Source organism: Heloderma suspectum, chromosome 3 (genome assembly GCF_057233095.1).
Source record: "Heloderma suspectum isolate Gila_16-S chromosome 3, 16-S_ref, whole genome shotgun sequence".
Taxonomy (NCBI): Eukaryota; Metazoa; Chordata; class Lepidosauria; order Squamata; family Helodermatidae; genus Heloderma; species Heloderma suspectum.
In genome coordinates this window covers 228,479,172-228,499,178 of record NC_139460.1, presented here as the reverse complement: position 1 = coordinate 228,499,178, position 20,007 = coordinate 228,479,172, and the positions used below count along the sequence as shown (strand labels likewise).

The 20,007-nt window shown below is 48.1% G+C and overlaps 2 protein-coding genes across 2 annotated transcripts in view; one reads left to right on the top strand and one right to left on the bottom strand.

Annotated features, from left to right (window-relative positions):
* LOC146350865 (uncharacterized) overlaps positions 1-10,024 on the bottom strand; it is a 38,611-nt gene extending 28,587 nt beyond the window's left edge. Inside the window, exons 1-2 of the mRNA XM_084842006.1 lie at positions 9,973-10,024; positions 1,690-1,832 (exon numbers count right to left, since the gene is read on the bottom strand). Of these exons, the coding sequence (XP_084698132.1) occupies positions 1,690-1,816 (127 nt within the window). The 5' untranslated portion in view covers positions 1,817-1,832; positions 9,973-10,024. The remainder of the gene's footprint in view (positions 1-1,689; positions 1,833-9,972) is intronic.
* ADGRA1 (adhesion G protein-coupled receptor A1) overlaps positions 1-20,007 on the top strand; it is a 554,873-nt gene that overhangs the window by 377,966 nt on the left and 156,900 nt on the right. The window lies entirely within an intron of this gene.

Sequence of the window (20,007 nt, the reverse complement as noted above, 5' to 3'; positions counted from 1 at the left end):
ATATATAATATGCAACATAAAATTCAGAAAAAGAATACCTAGTTGAACTAAGAGGGTGTTTACAGATGCACATTAAGATACTAAATGGAGGCCATAGAATCATGCCCAAGTGATGCCTGGATGGTGCTTTGGTATTTGAGCACTCCAGCACAAAATCTTGATTAAAACAATGAAACTACATTTAGATGCTTAAATGGGAGAGTAGAGGAGAAAAGGGCTGGAAATAAGCCATTTGAAAATATGCATGAATGTGCTAGAAACTGCAAAAGTACATCCAAAGGCTGCCAAAGGGTGTTGTGCTAAGCACTTAAGCACATAACTGTGTATGCAATTCGGGGGGAGGGGCAGCATCTAAACAATTTTTATGAATTAACAAAATGAGTGACGTAGCATCTTTAACAAATATATGATTGATCAGAGAAGAGGCATTACCAAGCTCTCAGTCACAAATGGCATTACAAACTGTGCCCTGGGATCACAGTGACTTGTGCAAAGACTGCCATTACAGAGGCTTGATCAGAAATGAATTTCATTTCCTAAGTAGAAAACAGAGTGCAGTAACTTCACAGAAAATGAAAAATTCCCCTAATAAAAGCTCTGCCTGGGCAAAGCCCGTGGAGACTCTGCACCTCAAATGGAAAAGAAACATAGACCAATTTTTCCAAAATGATACTGAAAGGCTTTTGCTGCATCTCTCCCTCTTATTTCCAATCCTTCTGCTTGACCAAGGTGCTTCTGCCTAGTTATTACTGCAGAGCTCCATGCAGCATCCCTGGGCTTTCCTTGAGGGTCCCTGACCCCCAGGAGAGGCTTTTAAGGAGGTGGAGAGCACTGTGGTGGGGAGGAGGGGATGAGAAAGCCATCTTGCATAAGTGGCCACCTTACATAACTTTTGGATGCAATATGCTGATGATGATGACGAGCCCAAAAGTTATGTAAGATGGCCACTTGTGCAAGGTGGTTGTTGTTGTTACTATTAATTATAATAATGATAATAATGGTGATGATGTACATTCATGCCCCCTGGTAGCAACATTGTGAACACTCTTTCTAAGGGTCTGTGGCATTTATCTGTGCACTCTTCACAATAAAAAGGTAAAGGTGTCCCCAGCCAGTCGTGTCCGACTCTAGGGTGCGGTGCTCATCCCCGTTTCTAAGCCAAAGAGCCAACACTGTCCGAAGACGCTTCCGTGGTCATGTGGCCGGCATGACTGAACACCGAGGTGCACGGAACGCTGTTACCTTTCCCACCAAGGCGGTACCTATTTATCTACTTGCAATTTCTTGCTTTCGAACTGCTAGGTTGGCAGGAGCTGGGACTGAAGACGGGAGCTCACTCCCGTCACGCAGCACTCGGGTCTCGAACTGCTGACCTTCCGACCTTCCAGTCTGCAGTTCAGCATCTTAACCACTAAGCCACCGCAGTCCCCTTCACAATAAATGCCTATGAATTTATTGCTAGGAAGAGGGAAAGAAGAGGAAGAATGGAAACTCCTAAGCTGTTATATACTCAAGAAATGTAATAAGTCTGAGATAGGGTCAAAAATAAATTCTGGTATTTCCATCATTTTCATACCCCTTATTTGCATGGGAATTGGCTTGTTTTTTTGTATTTGCTTGCCTGTCTCACCAGGGTCTCTTGTTTTATTTCTTGCACATTAAGAGTAGGGATGTACGAGAGTCACTTACCTTTTCGACGGGGTGATTTGCGGTGGGGGCAGGCGCTCCGCACCTCCCCCCAAAATCCTAAACTGGCCGGCTCCGCTCCGCAGAGATTCAGTGGAGCCGCCAGCCGGGGCCGCCCACAGCCGGACATCCGGCCGCTGGGCAGCCTGCAGGGGAAAAAAAAACAAAACAGTGTACACAAATGGCAGCGGTTACAGAAGTCGCCATTTGCGTTCCCTTTTTTTCGCTGTTTTAGCCTATGTAAATATTTACGTAAGCTATTACGGTGAAAAAAAGGGGAACACAAGTAGTGTAGTGGGCGTCATTTGCATTCTTTTTTTTTCGCCGTTTTAGCCTACGTAAATATTTACGTAAGCTATTACAGTGAAAAAAAAGGAACGCAAATAGTGCCCACTACGCTATTTGCGTTGCCTTTTTTTTTCGCCGTAATAGCTTACGTAAATATTTACGTAGGCTAAAACAGCGAAAAAAAGGGAATGCAAATGGTGGCCGCTGTAGCTGCCGCCATTTGCGTACGCTGTTTTTTTTTTAGCTTGCCATGATAGGCTACGTACATACATACGTAGCCTATCACGGCCTCCGCAGGGACGCAAATGGTGTCCCTGCGTTATTTTATTTATTTATTTATTTATTTATTTATTTATTTATTTCTATACCGCCCAATAGCCGAAGCTCTCTGGGCGGTTCACAAAAACTAAAACCAAACAACACACAATAAAACAATTTAAAATATATAGAACATTAAAACCACAATGTAACAATACAACCACAATAAAACCTAGCAGCAGTGCAGGAGTTTAAAATACAGATTTAAAACAGCAAAGATAAAAATTTAGAAAGCTAAAATGCCTGGGAAAATAAAAAGGTCTTCACCTGGCGCCGAAAGGAGTACAATGTAGGCGCCAGGCGAACCTCACTAGGGAGCTCCTTCCAGAGCCGGGGTGCCACAACAGAAAAAGCCCTCCTCCTAGTAGCCACCCGCCTCACTTCCTTTGGCAGGGGCTCACGGAGAAGGGCCGCTGATGATGATCTTAAGGTCCGGGCAGGCACATATGGGAGGAGGCGATCCTTCAGGTAACCTGGCCCCAAGCCGTTAAGGGCTTTGAATGTTAACACCAGCACTTTGAATCAGGCCCGGAAATGGACTGGCAGCCAGTGCAGCTGGAAAAGCACTGGCGTAATATGAGCTCGCAGGCCAGTCCCTGTTAACAATCTTGCTGCCCTATTTTGGACCAGCTGAAGTTTCCGGACCGTTTTCAAAGGCAGCCCCACGTATAACGCATTGCAGTAATCCAGACGAGAAGTTATCAGAGCATGGATAACTGTAGCTAGGCTATCTCTGTCCAGATAAGGGCGTAGTTGGTATACCAGCCTAAGCTGATAAAAAGTGCTTCATGCCACTGAGTTCACCTGTGCCTCAAGTGACAGTTCTGGATCCAAGAGCACCCCCAAACTACGAACCTGATCCTTTAGGGGGAGTGCAAACCCGTCCAGAACAGGTTGAATATCACCTAGCCGGGCAGACGAACTACCCACTAACAGTACCTCCGTCTTGTCTGGATTGAGTTTCAGTTTATTGGCCCTCATCCAGTCCATTACCGTGCCCAGGCACTGATTCAGAACAGTGAATCACCTGGTTTTGATGAGAAAGAGAGGTAGAGCTGGGTGTCATCTGCATACTGATGGCACCTCAGCCCACACCTCCGGATAACCTCCCCCAGCGGTTTCATGTAGATGTTAAACAGCATGGGGGATAAAATAGAGCCCTGTGGAACCCCATGGCACAATTGCCATGGCACAGAGCAATAATCCCCCAGCACCACCTTCTGGAATCGACCATCCAAGTAGGAGTGGAACCACTGTAGTGCAGTGCCTCCAACTCCCAACCCAGACAGCCTATCCAGAAGGATACCATGGTCGATGGTATCGAAAGCCGCTGAGAGGTCCAGGAGAATCAACAGGGTCGCACGGCGTTAGCCATGATAGGCTACGTAATTATTTACATAGCCTATCACAGCTATGATGAAGAAGTGAATGGCGGCCACAGCGCGGCTGCCTTTTGCAAGTCAGCGCAGACGGCAGCAGATAAATGCTCCGTTTCGTGCGCCTTTCATGGGGTGGGGGGCCTGGGGCTTCGTTCCACCATGGATTTCAGCGGACCGAATGCACTGGCATTCGGCCTCACCGAGATCTGTGGCAGAATTCTCTGACATCCCTAATTAACAGAATGATGGCTCTGTGCTTTGAACACAAACAGATCTTATTTATGATCCCTGCTTGTTCTATACTGTGCCAACTTGCTGGTATTGCTGAGCTGGACAAAAACCCTGTAGTTGATGTTTACTATCCCATGTTTCTTTTTCTTCTTTTAAACTGTGTCTGTGAGCATATGCTGGTTTATCAAATAGTCAGCTGAACACAGAGGACACTGGGGGATTATCCTGGGGGACTCTTTAAAACTTCAAGCATTATTGATAGTAAGAAAAATAAGTTGACGTTTTGCACTGTATTTCACAACCTCCTGCTATCTGGTACCTCCTGGTATTTCCATTGAGCTTAAACACATCAGAAGAAAGGTTATGTGACCCTTAATTTAGTTCATAGTAGAACATTTCAGGTCCATTTTTACTCTAAATGAAAATTGAAAGAACAGACATGATTTTGGAAATTTAAGGATTTTTTAAATATTGAATCTGTAATTTTGCCAGAAATAATAGGAAAGACAGAAAAAGTTTACATGATCTAAATTAGGACCAAAGCAGACATTCTGTAAATTTGTATCATGCAGGTATGTATCCAGCCTTGTTTAAATCAATTACAGGCATGTGGCACTGGTGGGAGGGCAGGCATCCTGATCAGAAATGCTGTGTGCTTTGGTCTCTACTCCCCAGTGCAACTGTAGTCTACGTCGCCCTCCCATGGTGAAGGTAAAATGCAGAGGGAAACCCTCCCCCCTCCCCCCACTGGTGCAAATGAGATTTTTTCCTTCTGCCTTTCACCCACAGTGGGAGGGGGGTAATTTAGACTCTTGCCAGGGACTAAAGACAAGCCTTCCTCCCAACACTTAAGCAAAACCAGATACATATCTGATGCTACATATTTACAGATATCCCTTAGTCTCTGTCTGACATGCTTTTCTTATTAGGGATGACACCTAATTAAACAAATATCACTTGATTTGCTTTTCTGAGTTTTAATTCATCAATCAATTAACAGACGAATCCTAAGGTGGTGGTGAGAGGGACAACTGTCACTTCCTAAGCCCTGCCAGCTCATGCCACCCAGGGCAGAAGTTATGGGAGTAGTTGGGTTGTTGTTTTCCTTTCCCCCTGTCCTATTCCTCCAAAGGGAGGTTGTCTCCTACAGTCAGGAATATTGGAACAAAGATAGCTGTTTTGGCAGTTGGTCTCTGTACACCACCACATTGAAGGTGAAAGGAAACACACCCAGATGGGAGCGAAGTCAGGACTTTCAGCTGTAATTCAAGGGATTTGACAAATGTGGGGCACTAACCATTCAGGAAGTACAGCCAGTGGCATATACACACACCCATTGTTGGTGGCTCATAAGTAATGGAACAAACCAACATCATTTCAAACTGAAGGATCGCCTTTAATACCTGGATGAAATCCTTTGCAGTTAATGACTGCCTGAAGTCGGGAACCCATGGACATGACCAAATGCTGAGTTTCCTCCCTCAAGATGCTTTGCCAGGCTTTTACTGCAGCTGCCTTCAGCTGCTGCTTGTTTGTGGGTCTTTCTGCCTTCAGTCTGGTCTTCAGTAAGTGAAAAGCATGCTCTATTGGGTTGAGATCAGGTGACGGACTTGGCCATTGAAGAACATCCCACTTCTTTGCTTTGAGAAACTCTTGGGTAGCTTCGCTATATGTTTTGGGTCATTATCCATCTGCAATATGAAGCGGCGTCCCATCAGTCTGGCAGCATTCAGCTGAATCTGAGCAGAAAGTATAGCCCTATACACTTCAGAATTCATCCTGCTGCTTTTATCAGCAGTCAGGTCATCAATAAACACCAGTGACCCGGTTCCATTGGCAGCCATACATGCTCATGCCATAACACTGCCTCCACCATGTTTGACAGAAGATATGGTATGCTTTGGATCATGAGCTGTTCCTTTCCTTCTCCATACTGTTCTCTTCCCATCATTCTGGTACAAGTTAATCTTGGTTTCAGCAGTCCAAAGAATTTTATTCCAGAACTGGGCAGGCTTTTTTAGGTGTTTGCTGGCAAAGGCTAATCTGGCCTTTCAGTTCTTGAGCGTTACCAGTGGTTTGCACCTTGTTGTGAAGCCTCTGTATTTACATTCATAAGGCCGTCTCTTGACTGTAGATGTTGACAATGACATGCTTCAAGAGCATTCTTGACCTGGCTAGATGTTGTGAAAGGGTTCCTCTTCACCCTGAGCAGAATTCCCCGGTCATCCACTTTAGTTGTCTTCCGTGGTCTGCCAGGCCTTTTGCTGTTGCTGAGCTTGCCAGTTAATTCCTTCTTTTTCAGGATGTTCCAAACTGTTGTGTTGGCCACTCCCACTGTTTTTGCTATCTCTCTGATGGGTTTATTTTGTTTCCTCAGCCTAATAATGGCCTCCTTCACTTGCATGGACACCTCTTTGGACCTCATGTTGGGAGTTCCAGTGAACAGCTACCAAATGCAAATGTAACACTCAGAACCACCTCCAGGCCTTTTACCTGCTTGATTGGTCATGGGGTGCCCAGGAAACAGGCCACACCTGGCCATGCAGCTGCTTGTCAGCCATTCGTTCCATTACTTATGAGCCACCAATGGGGGGGTGTATGCCACTGGCTGTCCTTCCTGAATAGTTAGTGCCCCACTTTTGTCCAACCCCTTGAATTACAGCTGAAAGTCCTGACTTCGCTGCCATCTGGGTGTGTTTCCTTTCAACTTCAATGTGGTGGTGTACAGAGGCCAACTGTATGCCTGACTGTATGCCAGCTCTCAGACTGGTGTAGTTTCCAGCTTTGTTTCTGGGGGTGTCAGGTGAAGGAAGAAGGACAAAGAAGGGGCCTAGGATCTTTAGATCCTTGGCTGCCATAACACTGACCCGTTTTCAGGTCCACTAATGGCAGGCCAGCCACAGCCGAGGAATGGACAAATCTGTCAACTTTGCTTGCTTTCAGTTTCTTATGATTCCAATCTTAAATTGTTTGCCCTGAACCTTTCCAGTCTTAAATGCAGTTCATCCCTAACATGAAAATGTGTATGTAGCTTGGTGCACCTCCTAATATATGCGTTTTTGTACACAATTTTGCCCAATATACAAATATTTGCAAGCGGTTTTCATAATATAATGCATTTGTAGCATTATTTTCACTAAAATACACATTTTTCTGTACGCTTTCCCCAATCATGCACAGTCTGTATGCCTTTTTTTATATCAGAGAACTCAATTGCAAAATTTGGAGAAGTGCAAATTTTTGGTTCATGTAATAGTTCAAAAGTGAGAAATCAGGTAAGAATTTCCTGAGAAATCAGGAAAAAATTCTGCGCCATCCTGGGAGGACCTCCACAGGTAAAGAAGGATGTCCACAGCATCCAACATATCTCAGTAGCCCTTCAAAATAGTATAAGATTGCTCTTTCAATCTCCATGAATTTAGATATGCCCTTCCCCGCGTCCAGCTTGCCTGGCTGCGGGGGGGGGGGCATTGCGGGCGGCGGGGGAGGAGAGATGTGGGCAACTGCCATTGGCAATTTGTGGTGGTGCCGCTGGGTGTGGGAGGGGCCCAAGAGGCGCTTTTAGGTCTCCAGGGCCCCCCTAAACGCCTCTTTGAAGTGTGGCTGCAGAGCGGGTAGCACGCGCTCCTGCAGCCGAAGAAGAGGCAGCGGCGGGCTGTTCGCCAACTGCGATGGTTATAGGGATGTACAAAAGTTACTTACCTTTGACGAAATTTGCTTCGCGGTGGGGGGGGAGGCGCTCCGTCCCTCCCCCTGAAATTCTAGCCGGGAGGGAGGCGCCCCGTCCCTCCCCCCCAAAATTCTGGCTGGGGGGGAGGCACCCTGTCCCTCCCCCCCGAAATTCTGGCCAGGGGGGAAGCGCCCCGTCCCTCCCGCGGCGAATCCTGGCCGGCTGGGAACGCAAATGGCGGCGACCATAGCCGCCGCTGTTTGCGTCCCTGCAGTCAGCCGTGATAGGCTACGTAAATGTTTACATAGCCTATCACAGCTGAGTGAAAAAGAAAAAAAAACCCCGCGCGTACACAAATGGCGGTGCCCATGGGCGCCGCCATTTGCATTCCTTATTTTGGCACGTGTAGTCTACATAAACATTTACGTAGACTACGGCGAAAATAAGGGCAACGCAAATACACTATTTGCGTTCCCCTTCTTTTTGCCGTAGTCTACATAAATGTTTACGTAGACTACACGTGCCAAAATAGGGAACGCAAATGGCGGCACCCATGGGCGCCGCCATTTGCGTACACGTGGTGGTGGTGGTTGTTTTTCACTCAGCTGTGATAGGCTACGTAAACATTTACGTAGCCTATCATGGTATTTTTTTAAAATGAAGCTGTGATAGGCTACGTAAATCTTTACGTAGCCTATCACGTTTTTGTTTTTGTTTTTTACTGGAAATGGCGGCAGCCGGTCGGAAGACCGGCCGCCACAGCCACCGCCGAACCGCCGCTGAACCGGAGCTGCCGCCGCCAGGGACATTCGCCAAAGGTAAGTCCCGTCCCGGGGGGGGCAGGGGGGCAGACTGTTTCACCACCGATTTTGGGGGGCCGAATGCGCTGGCATTTGGCCTCCCTGAGATTCGTGGCGAAATTCTCTGACATCCCTAGCGATGGAGCTGCTTGGGGTTTGGTGCCAGCGAGCAGCTCTTCCCTCCTGGGCCACTTGTCAGCCCTGGATCATGTGGCGGCGGTGGCTCCAAACACCATTTGTTGGCGGGGGGTGGCGGCTGGTAGAGGAGCAGCTGTTGCTCCCACCACCCATCCTCAGGTCTGAGCTCTGGCGTGGGTTGGAGCGGGGGAAGGGGCCAAGGCTGCTGCAGCAGCCTTTGCACCTCTCCCTATGTTACTGGCTGCTCGTTGCTTCTGATGGCAGCTGGAGGGAGGCGAGCTCTGGTCAGGGCACAGTCTACTGGGCCGGGTGGCCTGAGGTTTCATGTGTGGGCTTCTAGAACCTTTCCTGGTGGGGGCGAGGTCCACATTTAGGGGTTACCGGTGAGAGCACCGGTACATGTGGGCTGCCTCATCACGCACCGCCTGATCGGTGTGAAGCTCTAGAACAAAGCGGATTCTGCAGGGCGTCGTGGGCCCGAGGTTTGGTGGGTGGGTTAATAGGGCCTCCCCCTTTTGTTCTGGGACTACCAGGAGGCAACCGGGTGGCCTGTATTTCCTGGACCTTTCAGCCTCCCTTTTTATCTTCAAGAGCATGGTCTGACAGCACATGAGGCTGCTGCCTTGCTGAAGCTAAGCAGAGCTGGGTCTGGACAGTGTTTGGGGGGGAGACCACCTGAGACTCCCATATATTCATAATTAAAAGCCACTTTTGGCTGTGTTTGGCAGCTACCTCTTAATATTCCCTGGCAGTGCTATATAATTTTGGTGTAAGGCTTGCTAGCCCATAGGCGGGCTGCTGTTTTTTGGTCACCCTCCCCATACCCGAGTAGTAGTAGTTAGGGGGCATTTGTCATGTGATACCCTCCCATCTCTTGCCCTTGCCATTTTCTGCAAGGATGCCTCCCCACCCCACCCCAAAAAGGTGGGGTAAGAAAGGGTTGGGGAAAGCACCACGTCTTCCCACCAAGAGGCTGTGGAGGAGGCATGATTCCTCCTCAGAGCATGAGTAGGGACCTGACCTATCTTTAATCCTGGCAAGGCTGGAGGCAGTAGAGAAAGACAGAGCCTTATATTTGCCCCCTTACCTGCCTCGCAGGAGGCGAGGGATTCCTGGGCCAGGCAAAACAGGGGACAGGCCCAGCATTATTTGTGGCTCTCTGTTGCAAGACGTCTGGATGCAATTGAAGTTTCTTCTAGTACAGTTGCAGTGTCGGCACCTGCAGGGTCAACTCTCCCCCTTACACCAACCATCTCCCAGGCATCTGCAGTGGCAGAACCATGCCTTTGAGGCCAACTCTTGCCAGGCTCCAGATGCCATCGCCATAGTAACTCAGGATTAGAGATGGCGGAGAAATGCGCCACGAACTCCAGTGAGGCCAAGAATCCGGCCTCCCGGAGTCTGTGGCAGAATGGACTACCCCCCTGCTACCACCCCCAAATCCCCCCGGGATGGATCCTACCTCCTGCCATCCGGTCCGTCCGGGTCCGTCCGCTGCCATCCATCCACCACCCCGGACTGCGGATGCAAATGGCGTCCGGTGTAGCCGACACCATTTGCGTCCCTGCACTTTTCAGTGATAGGCTACGTAAATATTTACGTAGCCTATCACAGCAAAGAGCAGAGATGCGTCCCTGCACTTTTCAGTGATAGGCTACGTAAATATTTATGTAGCCTATCACAGCAAAGAGCAGAGACGCAAATGGTGTAGCTGACGTCAGCTATGCCATTTGTGTCCCTGCTCTTGGCTATGTAAATATTTATGTAGCCTATCTAGGGATGGCAGAGAATTCCGCCATGGATCTTGGTGAGGCCGAATGCCAGTGCATTCGGCCCCCTGAACTCCGTGGCGGAACGGCCTGCCACCCCCCCACCCCCCCACGGATCCCCCCCGGGACGAGACTTACCTGGGGCAGATCTTCCGGGCGGCAGCAGCTGGTCTTCCGACCAGCTGCCGCCACCGCCATTTCCAGTCTTGGTTAAAAAAAAAAAAATACGTGATAGGCTACGTAAAGATTTACGTAGCCTATCATGGCTGGGTGGGTTAAAAAAAAAAAAACACCGACGTACACAAATGGCGGTGGCTACGGCCGCTGCCATTTGCATTCCTTCTTTTTGGCCATCTTAGTCTACGTAAATATTTACATAGACTATGACAGCGAAAAGAAAGGGGAACGCAAATAGTGTAGCGGGCGCTATTTGCGTCCCCTTTTGATTCGCCGTTTTAGCCTATGTAAAGATTTACGTAGGCTAAAACGGTGAATCAAAAAGGGACGCAAATAGCACCCGCTACGCTATTTGCGTTCCCCTTTCTTTTTGCCATCATAGTCTACGTAAATATTTACGTAGATTAAGACGGCCAAAAAGAAGGAACGCAAATGGCAGCGGCCGTAGCCGCCGCCATTTGTGTACGCGGGTGTTTGTTTGTTTTTTTTAAACCCACCCAGCCATGATAGGCTACGTAAATCTTTACGTAGCCTATCACGTCTTTTTTTTTTTTAACCAAGACTGGAAATGGCGGTGGCGGCAGCTGGTCGGAAGACCAGCTGCTGCCGCCCGGAAGATCTGCCCCAGGTAAGTCTCGTCCCGGGGGGGATCCGCGGGGGGGGTGGGGGGGTGGCAGGCCGTTCTGCCACGGAGTTCAGGGGGCCGAATGCACTGGCATTCGGCCTCACCAAGATCCATGGCGGAATTCTCTGCCATCCCTAGATAGGCTACATAAATATTTACATAGCCAAGAGCAGGGACACAAATGGCATAGCTGACGTCAGCTACACCATTTGCGTCTCTGCTCTTTGCTGTGATAGGCTACATAAATATTTATGTAGCCGCCACCATTTGCATACGCGGGTTTGTTTGTTTTTTTACCCAGAGCCCTCCGTGGCTGGAAATCCGGCTGCGGACGGCTCTGGCCTGGCTGGGCCTGGCCGGCTGCTCCGCGGAGCTGCTACGGAGCACAGCCGGGCATTCAAGGATTCCAGGGGGAGGAACGGAGTGCCTCCCCCCCCGTCAAGGATTCCGGGGGAGGGACGGAACGCCTCCCCCCCACACCATAAACATAATCCGCGAACAGGTAAGTCACTTTCATACATCCCTAAGCCTATCACCGAAAAGCACAGGGACGCAAATGGTGTCGGCTATGCTGGACACCATTTGTGTGCGCAGCTTTGCAGCAGACGCAAGTCCAGCTGCGGACGGGCCGAGCCAGCGGCTCTGCAGACTCGCCGCAGAGCGGAACCGGCCGGGAAGGATTCCAGGGGGAGGAACGGATCGCCTCCCCCCCCCCCCCGCAGACACCCCCAGCGGACCGGTAAGTATGTTTCGTACACCCCTACTCAGGATTGTGGTGAGATGGGCCATGTGCTTGCATTACCTGGGGCTAATGCCACCTGCACCCCACTTTTGGCACCTTACATAGAGCTGTGGTATAGCAGGGGTGGGTGGCCTTGGCCTTGTGGCAAAATCCCACTTGGCCTTAGGGAGGGATGACCCATCTGTCAAGGCTGATAAAGATGCAATTCCAGCTGGTGGTACTACCACCTATGTGATAATATCTACTGCTAGCTACTGGGGAGTAGTTACTGAGGGGTGAGCCTGTAGATGTATTTCCTTCCCCTCCCTGTTCCCTGAAAAGGAGTTAAGGATACCAACAAGCCAGGGGATATAGGAACAGGACAGGGTGAGATGGAAAAAGGTGTCCCACGTGGGCGAATTGGAGCCTGGTTTCCTCAGTTATACGGGTGTTCTCCAACAGGAATTTCTGTAATGGGGTGGATTGGCCTTTGACCCCTTCATTCCTTGGAACATCAAGAACCAAGAATGCTGGCTGCCAAGCCAGGTTTTTGAGATCAGTCTGACAGTGGCCATATCCTGGCCACACAACAACCCGCCTCAGCTGGGGATATAGTTCTCGAGGTTTCTGGGCCCAGACCTGTGTATTCTCCCAAGAAGGCTCAATTTGTTGTGGAAAGCATGCTTGCTCCAGCTGCTCCCAAAATGTAAGGGTTGGCAGGGCTTTAGTTGGGATGAACAGCAGGGCAGTAAGGCTGGTTTGGGGCAAAAGTCCTCTTCATAAGGGGCCAGCTCAGTTAAAATTGAGCTCCTCATGCCATTGTTGTGGCAGACCCGCGGCAGGAGGTGGCACTGCACTTCGAAGGAGGATTTCAGAGGGGTTCTGGACTCTGTTTCTGGGCCAGTATAAGGCCCACTTTTCTCAGAACAGAAGTGGAACATTGGGTTAAATCAAATGTTTATAAGGAGGGGCATCAGGTAGGATTTTAGGCCTGTTGCGGCCCTGCCTGTTCTTAATCTGAAAGTTTTTTCCTGAGCGATAGTCCCTAAAAGACACCGGGGGCAATACAGGTTGACCCATAACCTGACCTTCCCAAACAGTGGATCCATGAGCAACGACATTCCAGAGCAGTTCTGGTCTGTGAGCTATAGCTCTTTTGACCCAGCGGTGACAAGGGTAAGGGCTTGCGGACATGGAGCTTTGATTGAAAGTATGACATAAAGTTTGCTTTCCACATCTTACCCATCCATCTCACAGATTTACCTTCTATGGCTCTCCTTCCAGGGCCAGCTTACATTGTGATCCCTCCCCATGGGGTGCTCTATTTACTGCACCATGTTCGAGAGGCTGGCACTTTCTTGGAATGGGCGGTGAGAGACTGTACAGTCTGGCGAAGTATGGTCCATTATTTGGATGATCTTTTGATATGGGCCCTGGGGGTTACTGCCCAGTCCTCTCATTTAATGCAAGAGTTCTGCACATTGACTGAGGATCTGTGAATGCCCTTGCTGAAGGGATTTCCGAAGGCCCACTATCCACCTTAATGTCTCCGGAGGATTGTGCTGGATTCCACTAAACAGTGCAGCAAACTCTTGAGGGATACGCTACAGGCATTGAGAGGGGATCTTGGCATCAGGCGCTCTTGTAAGGTCATACTTCATGCCCTTCAGAAAGTGGTGGACACTTTATTTCTGTGGCTGAGCCATTGCCCCAGGCTGGCCATTTCTGTGGTGGCTGTGTTGTGCCACGTAGGGCTTAGCCTCCCACACCACTCACTTAGGGTTTTTCTTCTGCCACAGGCGGGGATTTTGGTTCGGGCTTCAATTTTTCCAGACCTTAACAGTTTCATTGTCTGGAAACAGGAGTTGTTTCTGGAGGCTGTACTACAGATACGCTATGATGACGCTGGCAGGCAAAACTGTGGGGTCATTTTGCCCAATCATTTGGTAGAGTGTGGGGGCCTGACGGTTACCCACTTGGATCTGTTAGGATCTCACTTACTGGAATTTTCCCATATACATGGCAGCCCATATAGGGGCAGATCGAACAGCTAATTCTACAGTTCACTTGGGGCATGATGATCAGGCCTCCGTTTATGTCATTAGCAACTGTCCTCTCGCAATCTGGGAGTGATGGCTATGATTGCATCATTCACCTGCACGGCCTCTTGCACAATATCTGGTCATGCATGAGGCATATAATTGACGGAAACAATGCCAGTGGCAACACTTTGTCATATAACCAGATGCAAAGGTTCTGGTAAATGGCTCCTTGGGTGCTGGCACTCCAGAGACTATACTGGTGGCTCTCTGTGAGATTGTGCACTTCATAGCTCACAGTACAAGGGCCTTTCAAACCAAGGCCAATATGGAGCCATCTGCTTTTGGGTCGGACATTCAGCTGCAGCAGTTGCGGCTCATTTCAGTAGATCACCTTTACGGTTCCCTGTTCATTCCTGGAGGATAGGACTCTCAGCCAGGATTATTGGTGGTAAGCTGGTGGCACTGGCCTTCAGGTCCAAGGACGGTGTGTCCGAACGGACTTTTAGTTGTGGGATTTTCAGTCTTCACAACAAGTTTTACATATCTAGCAGGAGGCCCAGGACCAACCTGCAGGATACAGATGCATGAGTGTTCTTATTCCCGATCCAGGTCATGGAATTATAATTGGTGGAGGCTTTCCTGGTATTAGGGGGTGGGGACTGGTCCCCCGTTTTATCATTATGACAGGTACCCTTCCCTAAATATTCATTTTGGTGATCTTAAGGTGGCATGGGAAGCATTAGGCCTTTGAGTCTTCACATTCCTTCCATATCTGGGCCGCTTCCACTGCTGTTGCTCTTGGTTTCGTGCCTGATAAGGTTTAAGCAGGGGGCAGCTGGCACTCCAAGGCCTTCAGATCTTACATGTAGTCAGGTTCCCGGAGCACTAGTGGTGCACTGCTATAAAGCGTTCAAGTTTTCACCTGTTGGTTTTGTTCCCTTAGATCGCTGGATTGATGGGAGCCAGTTTATGTGCTCTAACATGGGCACTGCAGTAGGTAATGGGCCGGACAGAAGAGGGCTTCCAGGTCAAGCTGTGGAGCCAGCTTGGTCGTAGCCAGTGTGCCAACAGTCAAATGTCAGGCAGATGTGGCATGTGGTGGGAGTGCCTCCAGCCCATGTTACCCCAGCAAGAGTGTCGTGGAGGGACAGCTGGGATCACCAGGCCCTGAAGAGGGCCCGCTGGAAGGTGAATAGGGAGATAGCATTGGGTCTGACTCAACAAGGTGATGGGATTATTCCTCATCCCGAGATATTATGGACAAGGAGGGAGCTTTACAGGCAGGATGGATCCATTTGTCAGAATAGGTAATGACTTGTTCTGTCGGATCTGCAAAGGGGCCTGCGAGAAGTAATTCACCATGGGGGATGACAACAACAAAGCAATAGGCCTGTCATCCCCCTGTGGCTGCTAGGGATGGGCAATGCTGATGAGAACAGGGATGGTGAGCATTCAGAGGCACTGTTTTGGTGACAGGTGATGCCTGAGGCCTCCCATTCCAGTTTTTGCAGCCCAATGAGGGGATAAGGGTTACCTGTGAGGCCAACTCACCTCACTCACCCGGTGTTTTGCGGCCCAGTGACAGGGGAAAGCCTACCTCCCCCCAAAGGTGTAGCCTTGGAGGGTGATGAGCTGCAACACCACTCTACAGGCTTTGAGTGTTTTTGCCCATTACAGTGCCTAGCTAGTGGCTGGCACAGATTAGATGCCTGTCCAGGTCTTTCCCCTTTGCAGATTGATCAATAAATGTGACCCAATTTGATACCAATCACTTGTGTCTGTCCCTTTATTTTCCCGTTTCCGCCTGCAATATGTTTTTCTAAAGAAAAAGAGTGTATTTCCTTTATTTTGGGTATTCTCTCATATGGTACCAGTAGACATCATCTTGGAAGTGGCACTCCACCCCCCCCCCCATAGCTCTCACACAGGAAGGGCTGCCTCTTAAGATATGCAGTTCTTATGCGTTTTATACTTTAGTACATTTTTTATAGTAACACTTATTTTAAAGTACACTGCCCAATTAATCAGGAACACCATTTTAGCTGATCAAAATATTTTTAACTGACACAGGGAGCAATCATCTGAACCCAAAACAGCATTGGACGGGCCATAAAATATTTCGGATTCCCCGACCTGAGGTGCTCTGACCTCAAAGGGGAGAATTGGACCTTTGAGCCTACACCCCCTCACAACTGGTGTGGAAAGATCTGCACCAGCTGCTCTCTGAGGTCAGGAACTCAGCCTCAGAGAGCGGAGCATTTTGGTGGGCGGGGAGGGGACTGGAGAGGCCAGGATATGACTAATCCTGAGGCCTCTCCAGACTCCTTCCCTCCCTATCCGAAGCACCCCAGCTAGATGGGCAGAAAAGCTTGCCTAGCGACAAATGCAGGGCAGGAGGACAGGGAGATGAAGATGAAGATCCATGGCTGGCTGGCGAATGCTGAAAGTTGCATAACTCTTTCTGTCTAACTGTGCATAGCATTACACCCCTAATGTCAGGGTGGAAACTGAGCCCATAGAGCAGTTCTGATTCTGAGGAAGAACAGCAATCCATGGGAGAGGAGCTCGCTCATCTCTCACAAGCACAGCAGCTGGCAGAGATTCCTCCTGCCAGCATTCCTGGGAGAGAGCGTGACCCTGGCAGTGAGAGTGCGCTGGAGGGGGGCTTGCTGGACACTCGGTGCAGATGCAGGGAGTGACGACAGATGGAGGGTGCCGAAAGGAGGCGCGCCGCTCGTTTGGCGTTCAAACAACGGCCGCATCCTGAGGACCCAAGGGAAAGAGGGAGGATCTCTCCCTAGCCCATAAGTTCAGGGTCTTCCTGTGGTTCCCCTTCAAACGGGGACCAACTGCCTTACCTGGAGCTTAGGCTACTCCGCTATCTTTTCCCAGTGCTGTTCCTTGCTTAGTCGCTAGTGATCAGTATCTGAAAGAGTCATAAAGTAATAAAGGAATAAAGCCTCGGAAAGAATCCTCATCGTCTGTGTCCTGAGTTGGCTATTGGAGGGGACTGCAAGAGGCAGCTAGGGCGCTCCTGACACCTAATCAACCAAATATTACAGCTCTATTTTTTTAAAATAAATGAAACTTAAGCAGGCAAACCAAATGTACTCTGTTCTGTTTTTTTAATTCGTACATACTTTTACTCTAGCAAAAAGACAATCTTAACTAGGACTCTAGAATTGCCTCTCTTTTTATATTTACTTTGCACATAATGTAGTGCAATCCTAAGCATGTTTATTCAGGAATCAGTCCCACTGACCTCAATGGATTGGATCCAGACTTAGAGTAGACCCTCTGAAATCAATGTGACTTAAGTAAGCCATGACTAATTTAAATTCCATTGACTCTAAGTGTGGCTCCAACCCAATGGGACATATTCCCTAATAAGTGTGCTTGGAACTGCAGCCTTACAGGATGATCTTTTGCGTGTCTAGTCACACCAATTGTGTTCTGCGGGTCTTACTCCCAATATCTATGCATGCTAGGATTGCAGCTTTAAACTGTTGATCGTTGGGAAGGATGAAAAGGACATGAACACTTTAGAACTTCTGTTTTTGTAGAAAAATACATAGCTTTCTTTCCTTCAGATGATTTTCAGAAATGAAATGTTTGGAAACTGTGTGTGTGTGTGTGTGTGTGTGTGTGTAGAATGTTTTCGCTTAGAATAAAGCATGCCTTCTTTTTTCAGAAATGGACCAAATGAATTTTGTGCTTTGACATGTTTATTATGAGTCACTACAAAATACTGCACTTTACTCTGATCAGACCATAAGTATTTTACAATGAACTACAGCATGTTAGAGAGAGCTGCCTAAGTCACAAAGAGTAACTGTCCAGGTTGACAATACATAATAAAACTTTTGCTCAGGAAGGGCAAACTCTAAAACTATAGAATCTGTATCAGAGGTGTGTGTGTGTGTGTGTGTATGTTATATTGCTATGTAATGTTAATCCATGAATCTCTCTGGACAGTTCAGAAAGTGTAGGTTATATTGAACAATGATTCAGTGGAATACCAGGAATCAGTCAGCTGAAATGCTAAGACTAATATTGGGAAATATAATTTATATTGTCCTCTTAAAATGTATTGAAGATCTCCTTCACCTTAAGTGCCATATAAAATATAAGCATGGGCTGCGGTCCTGCAACCTGTGGAAGCCCCATTGATTTTAGCGGCATTTACAATCATTTAACTCTTGCCATGGATCATAAAAAAACTGTCATTTCTTAACAGTCTCAAGTGCATCATTTGATGAAAGACAAACCAACTTTGAGAAGGAAATCTGCAGTGGCTGTAGTCTCCATTCCTTTGTACTGAATGTCAGGAACATTATCTTGTAGGCATAGACAGCATCTGAGGGATAAGTGACCTGTTCCTCCACCTACCCCTTCCAATCTTTTCCATTTTTATCAAAAACCTCACATCTGGGACAAAGCATGTCACCTCAGAACATCATTTTGCCCCTCTAATGCCCCCCACCCATATTTTTTTTTTCTGATGCCACCAATGCTTTTATGAATATATGAAAAAGCATAGAAAGCTATTTGACACTGAGTCAGGTCTCTGGTCTGTACTGTCTACTCGCACTGGCCACAGCTCTCCCAAGGTCTTATGAGGATATCTTGCTAGCCCTGCTGCCCTAGATCTCTTTTCACCCCAGCTTGAACCCGAGACCTTTAATGAATTTGTTTCTTTGGAAAAATGTATGCCACCTTCCAATATTTCTGTTTCCAGGGTGGTTCACAGAATAACAATAAACAATAAAGCCAGTATAAAACATATTAAAGCGGCTGGAACAATAGCAACAGTAAAATAAAATGCAATTAGAAAACACTTGGCCTCAGAAAATAAGAAGGTCTTCACCAGGCACCAAAAAACATAAAAGGATGGTGATAGGCGAGCCTCCTTGGGAAGAGTGCTTCAAAAGCAGGATGCCACAGCCAGGAAGGTGCTTTCCCTGGTTGTGACCTAAGGAGAAGATTTGCCCAGGGAGCTAATCAAAAAGCAAAGTCTGTGAGTTTCAAATAATAAGTGCTTTCTTGACCAAAGGTCAGGGACATTTATATAAGGAACAGACAGCAGGAAGGGAGGGAAGGAGGTAAAGGGCTGCTTGAGCCCCTGGAAGCCTAAAGTGGATTGAGGAACACTTCTCCAAGCACCTTCTCTGTGTCCTCAGGCCACAGTAACTGAAAATCATCCATCAAAACAGGTCTAGATGGTGTTCTGGATATATATCCATACATTGAACTACAGAACTAGTAGTATCCAGGCTGAGGTAGATATAAACACATTTAACCTCCAAGTGCTCAGCAAATAAGTCACAGTAGATCCCTGAGGGTTCCTTTGCATCACCTTGTGGATCAAGTTGGAGAAGGTCCAAACCACTCAGAATGGAAAAGTTCTGCTGGATGGCACTCTACAGACACGAAGATAGTGGTGAAATATTGTTGCTTTGAAATACTAGTGGTGGGCTGAGCACTACATGACAGTTTAAAAAAATTCTCTTTTTTAGGCTTTTTAAAAATACCTTGAACATGGATTGGTGTATTTCACATTAGAGGTTCATGAGCATTCCTCCATTAACCTAGGAAGGAACTCAACGCTTTTTGCATGCTGAAAGTGCATGCACACTAAGGATTGATGTTTTCTGCACGCAAAACATTCATGGAGCTGCTCCCTCTGGTCCACAGGGCCCACAAACCTTATCCAGGGGCGGCAGCAGTGCTGGAGCAGAAGATCAGAGCATCCATTTCTTGTACACATGAACATAAGAAGACCCCTGCTGGATCAGACCAAGGGTCCATCTAGTCCTGCATTCAGTTCACACAGTGGCCAACCAGCTGTCAACCAGGAACCCACAAGCAGGACATGAGCTCAACAGCTCCCTCCCACCTATGTTCCCCAGCAACTGGTGTACATAGGCTCACTGCCTCTGGTACTAGAGGTAGCACATAGTAATGTAGACTAGTACCCATTGATAGCCTTTTCCTCCAGGAATTTGTCCAACCCCCTTTTAAAGTCATCCGAATTGGTGGCCATCCCTACATCCTGTGGTAGTGAATTCCATAGTTTAACTATGTGCTGTATAAAGAAGTACTTGCTTTTATCTGTCCTCAATCTTCCACCAATCAGCTTCATGAGATTACCTGGGTTCTAGTA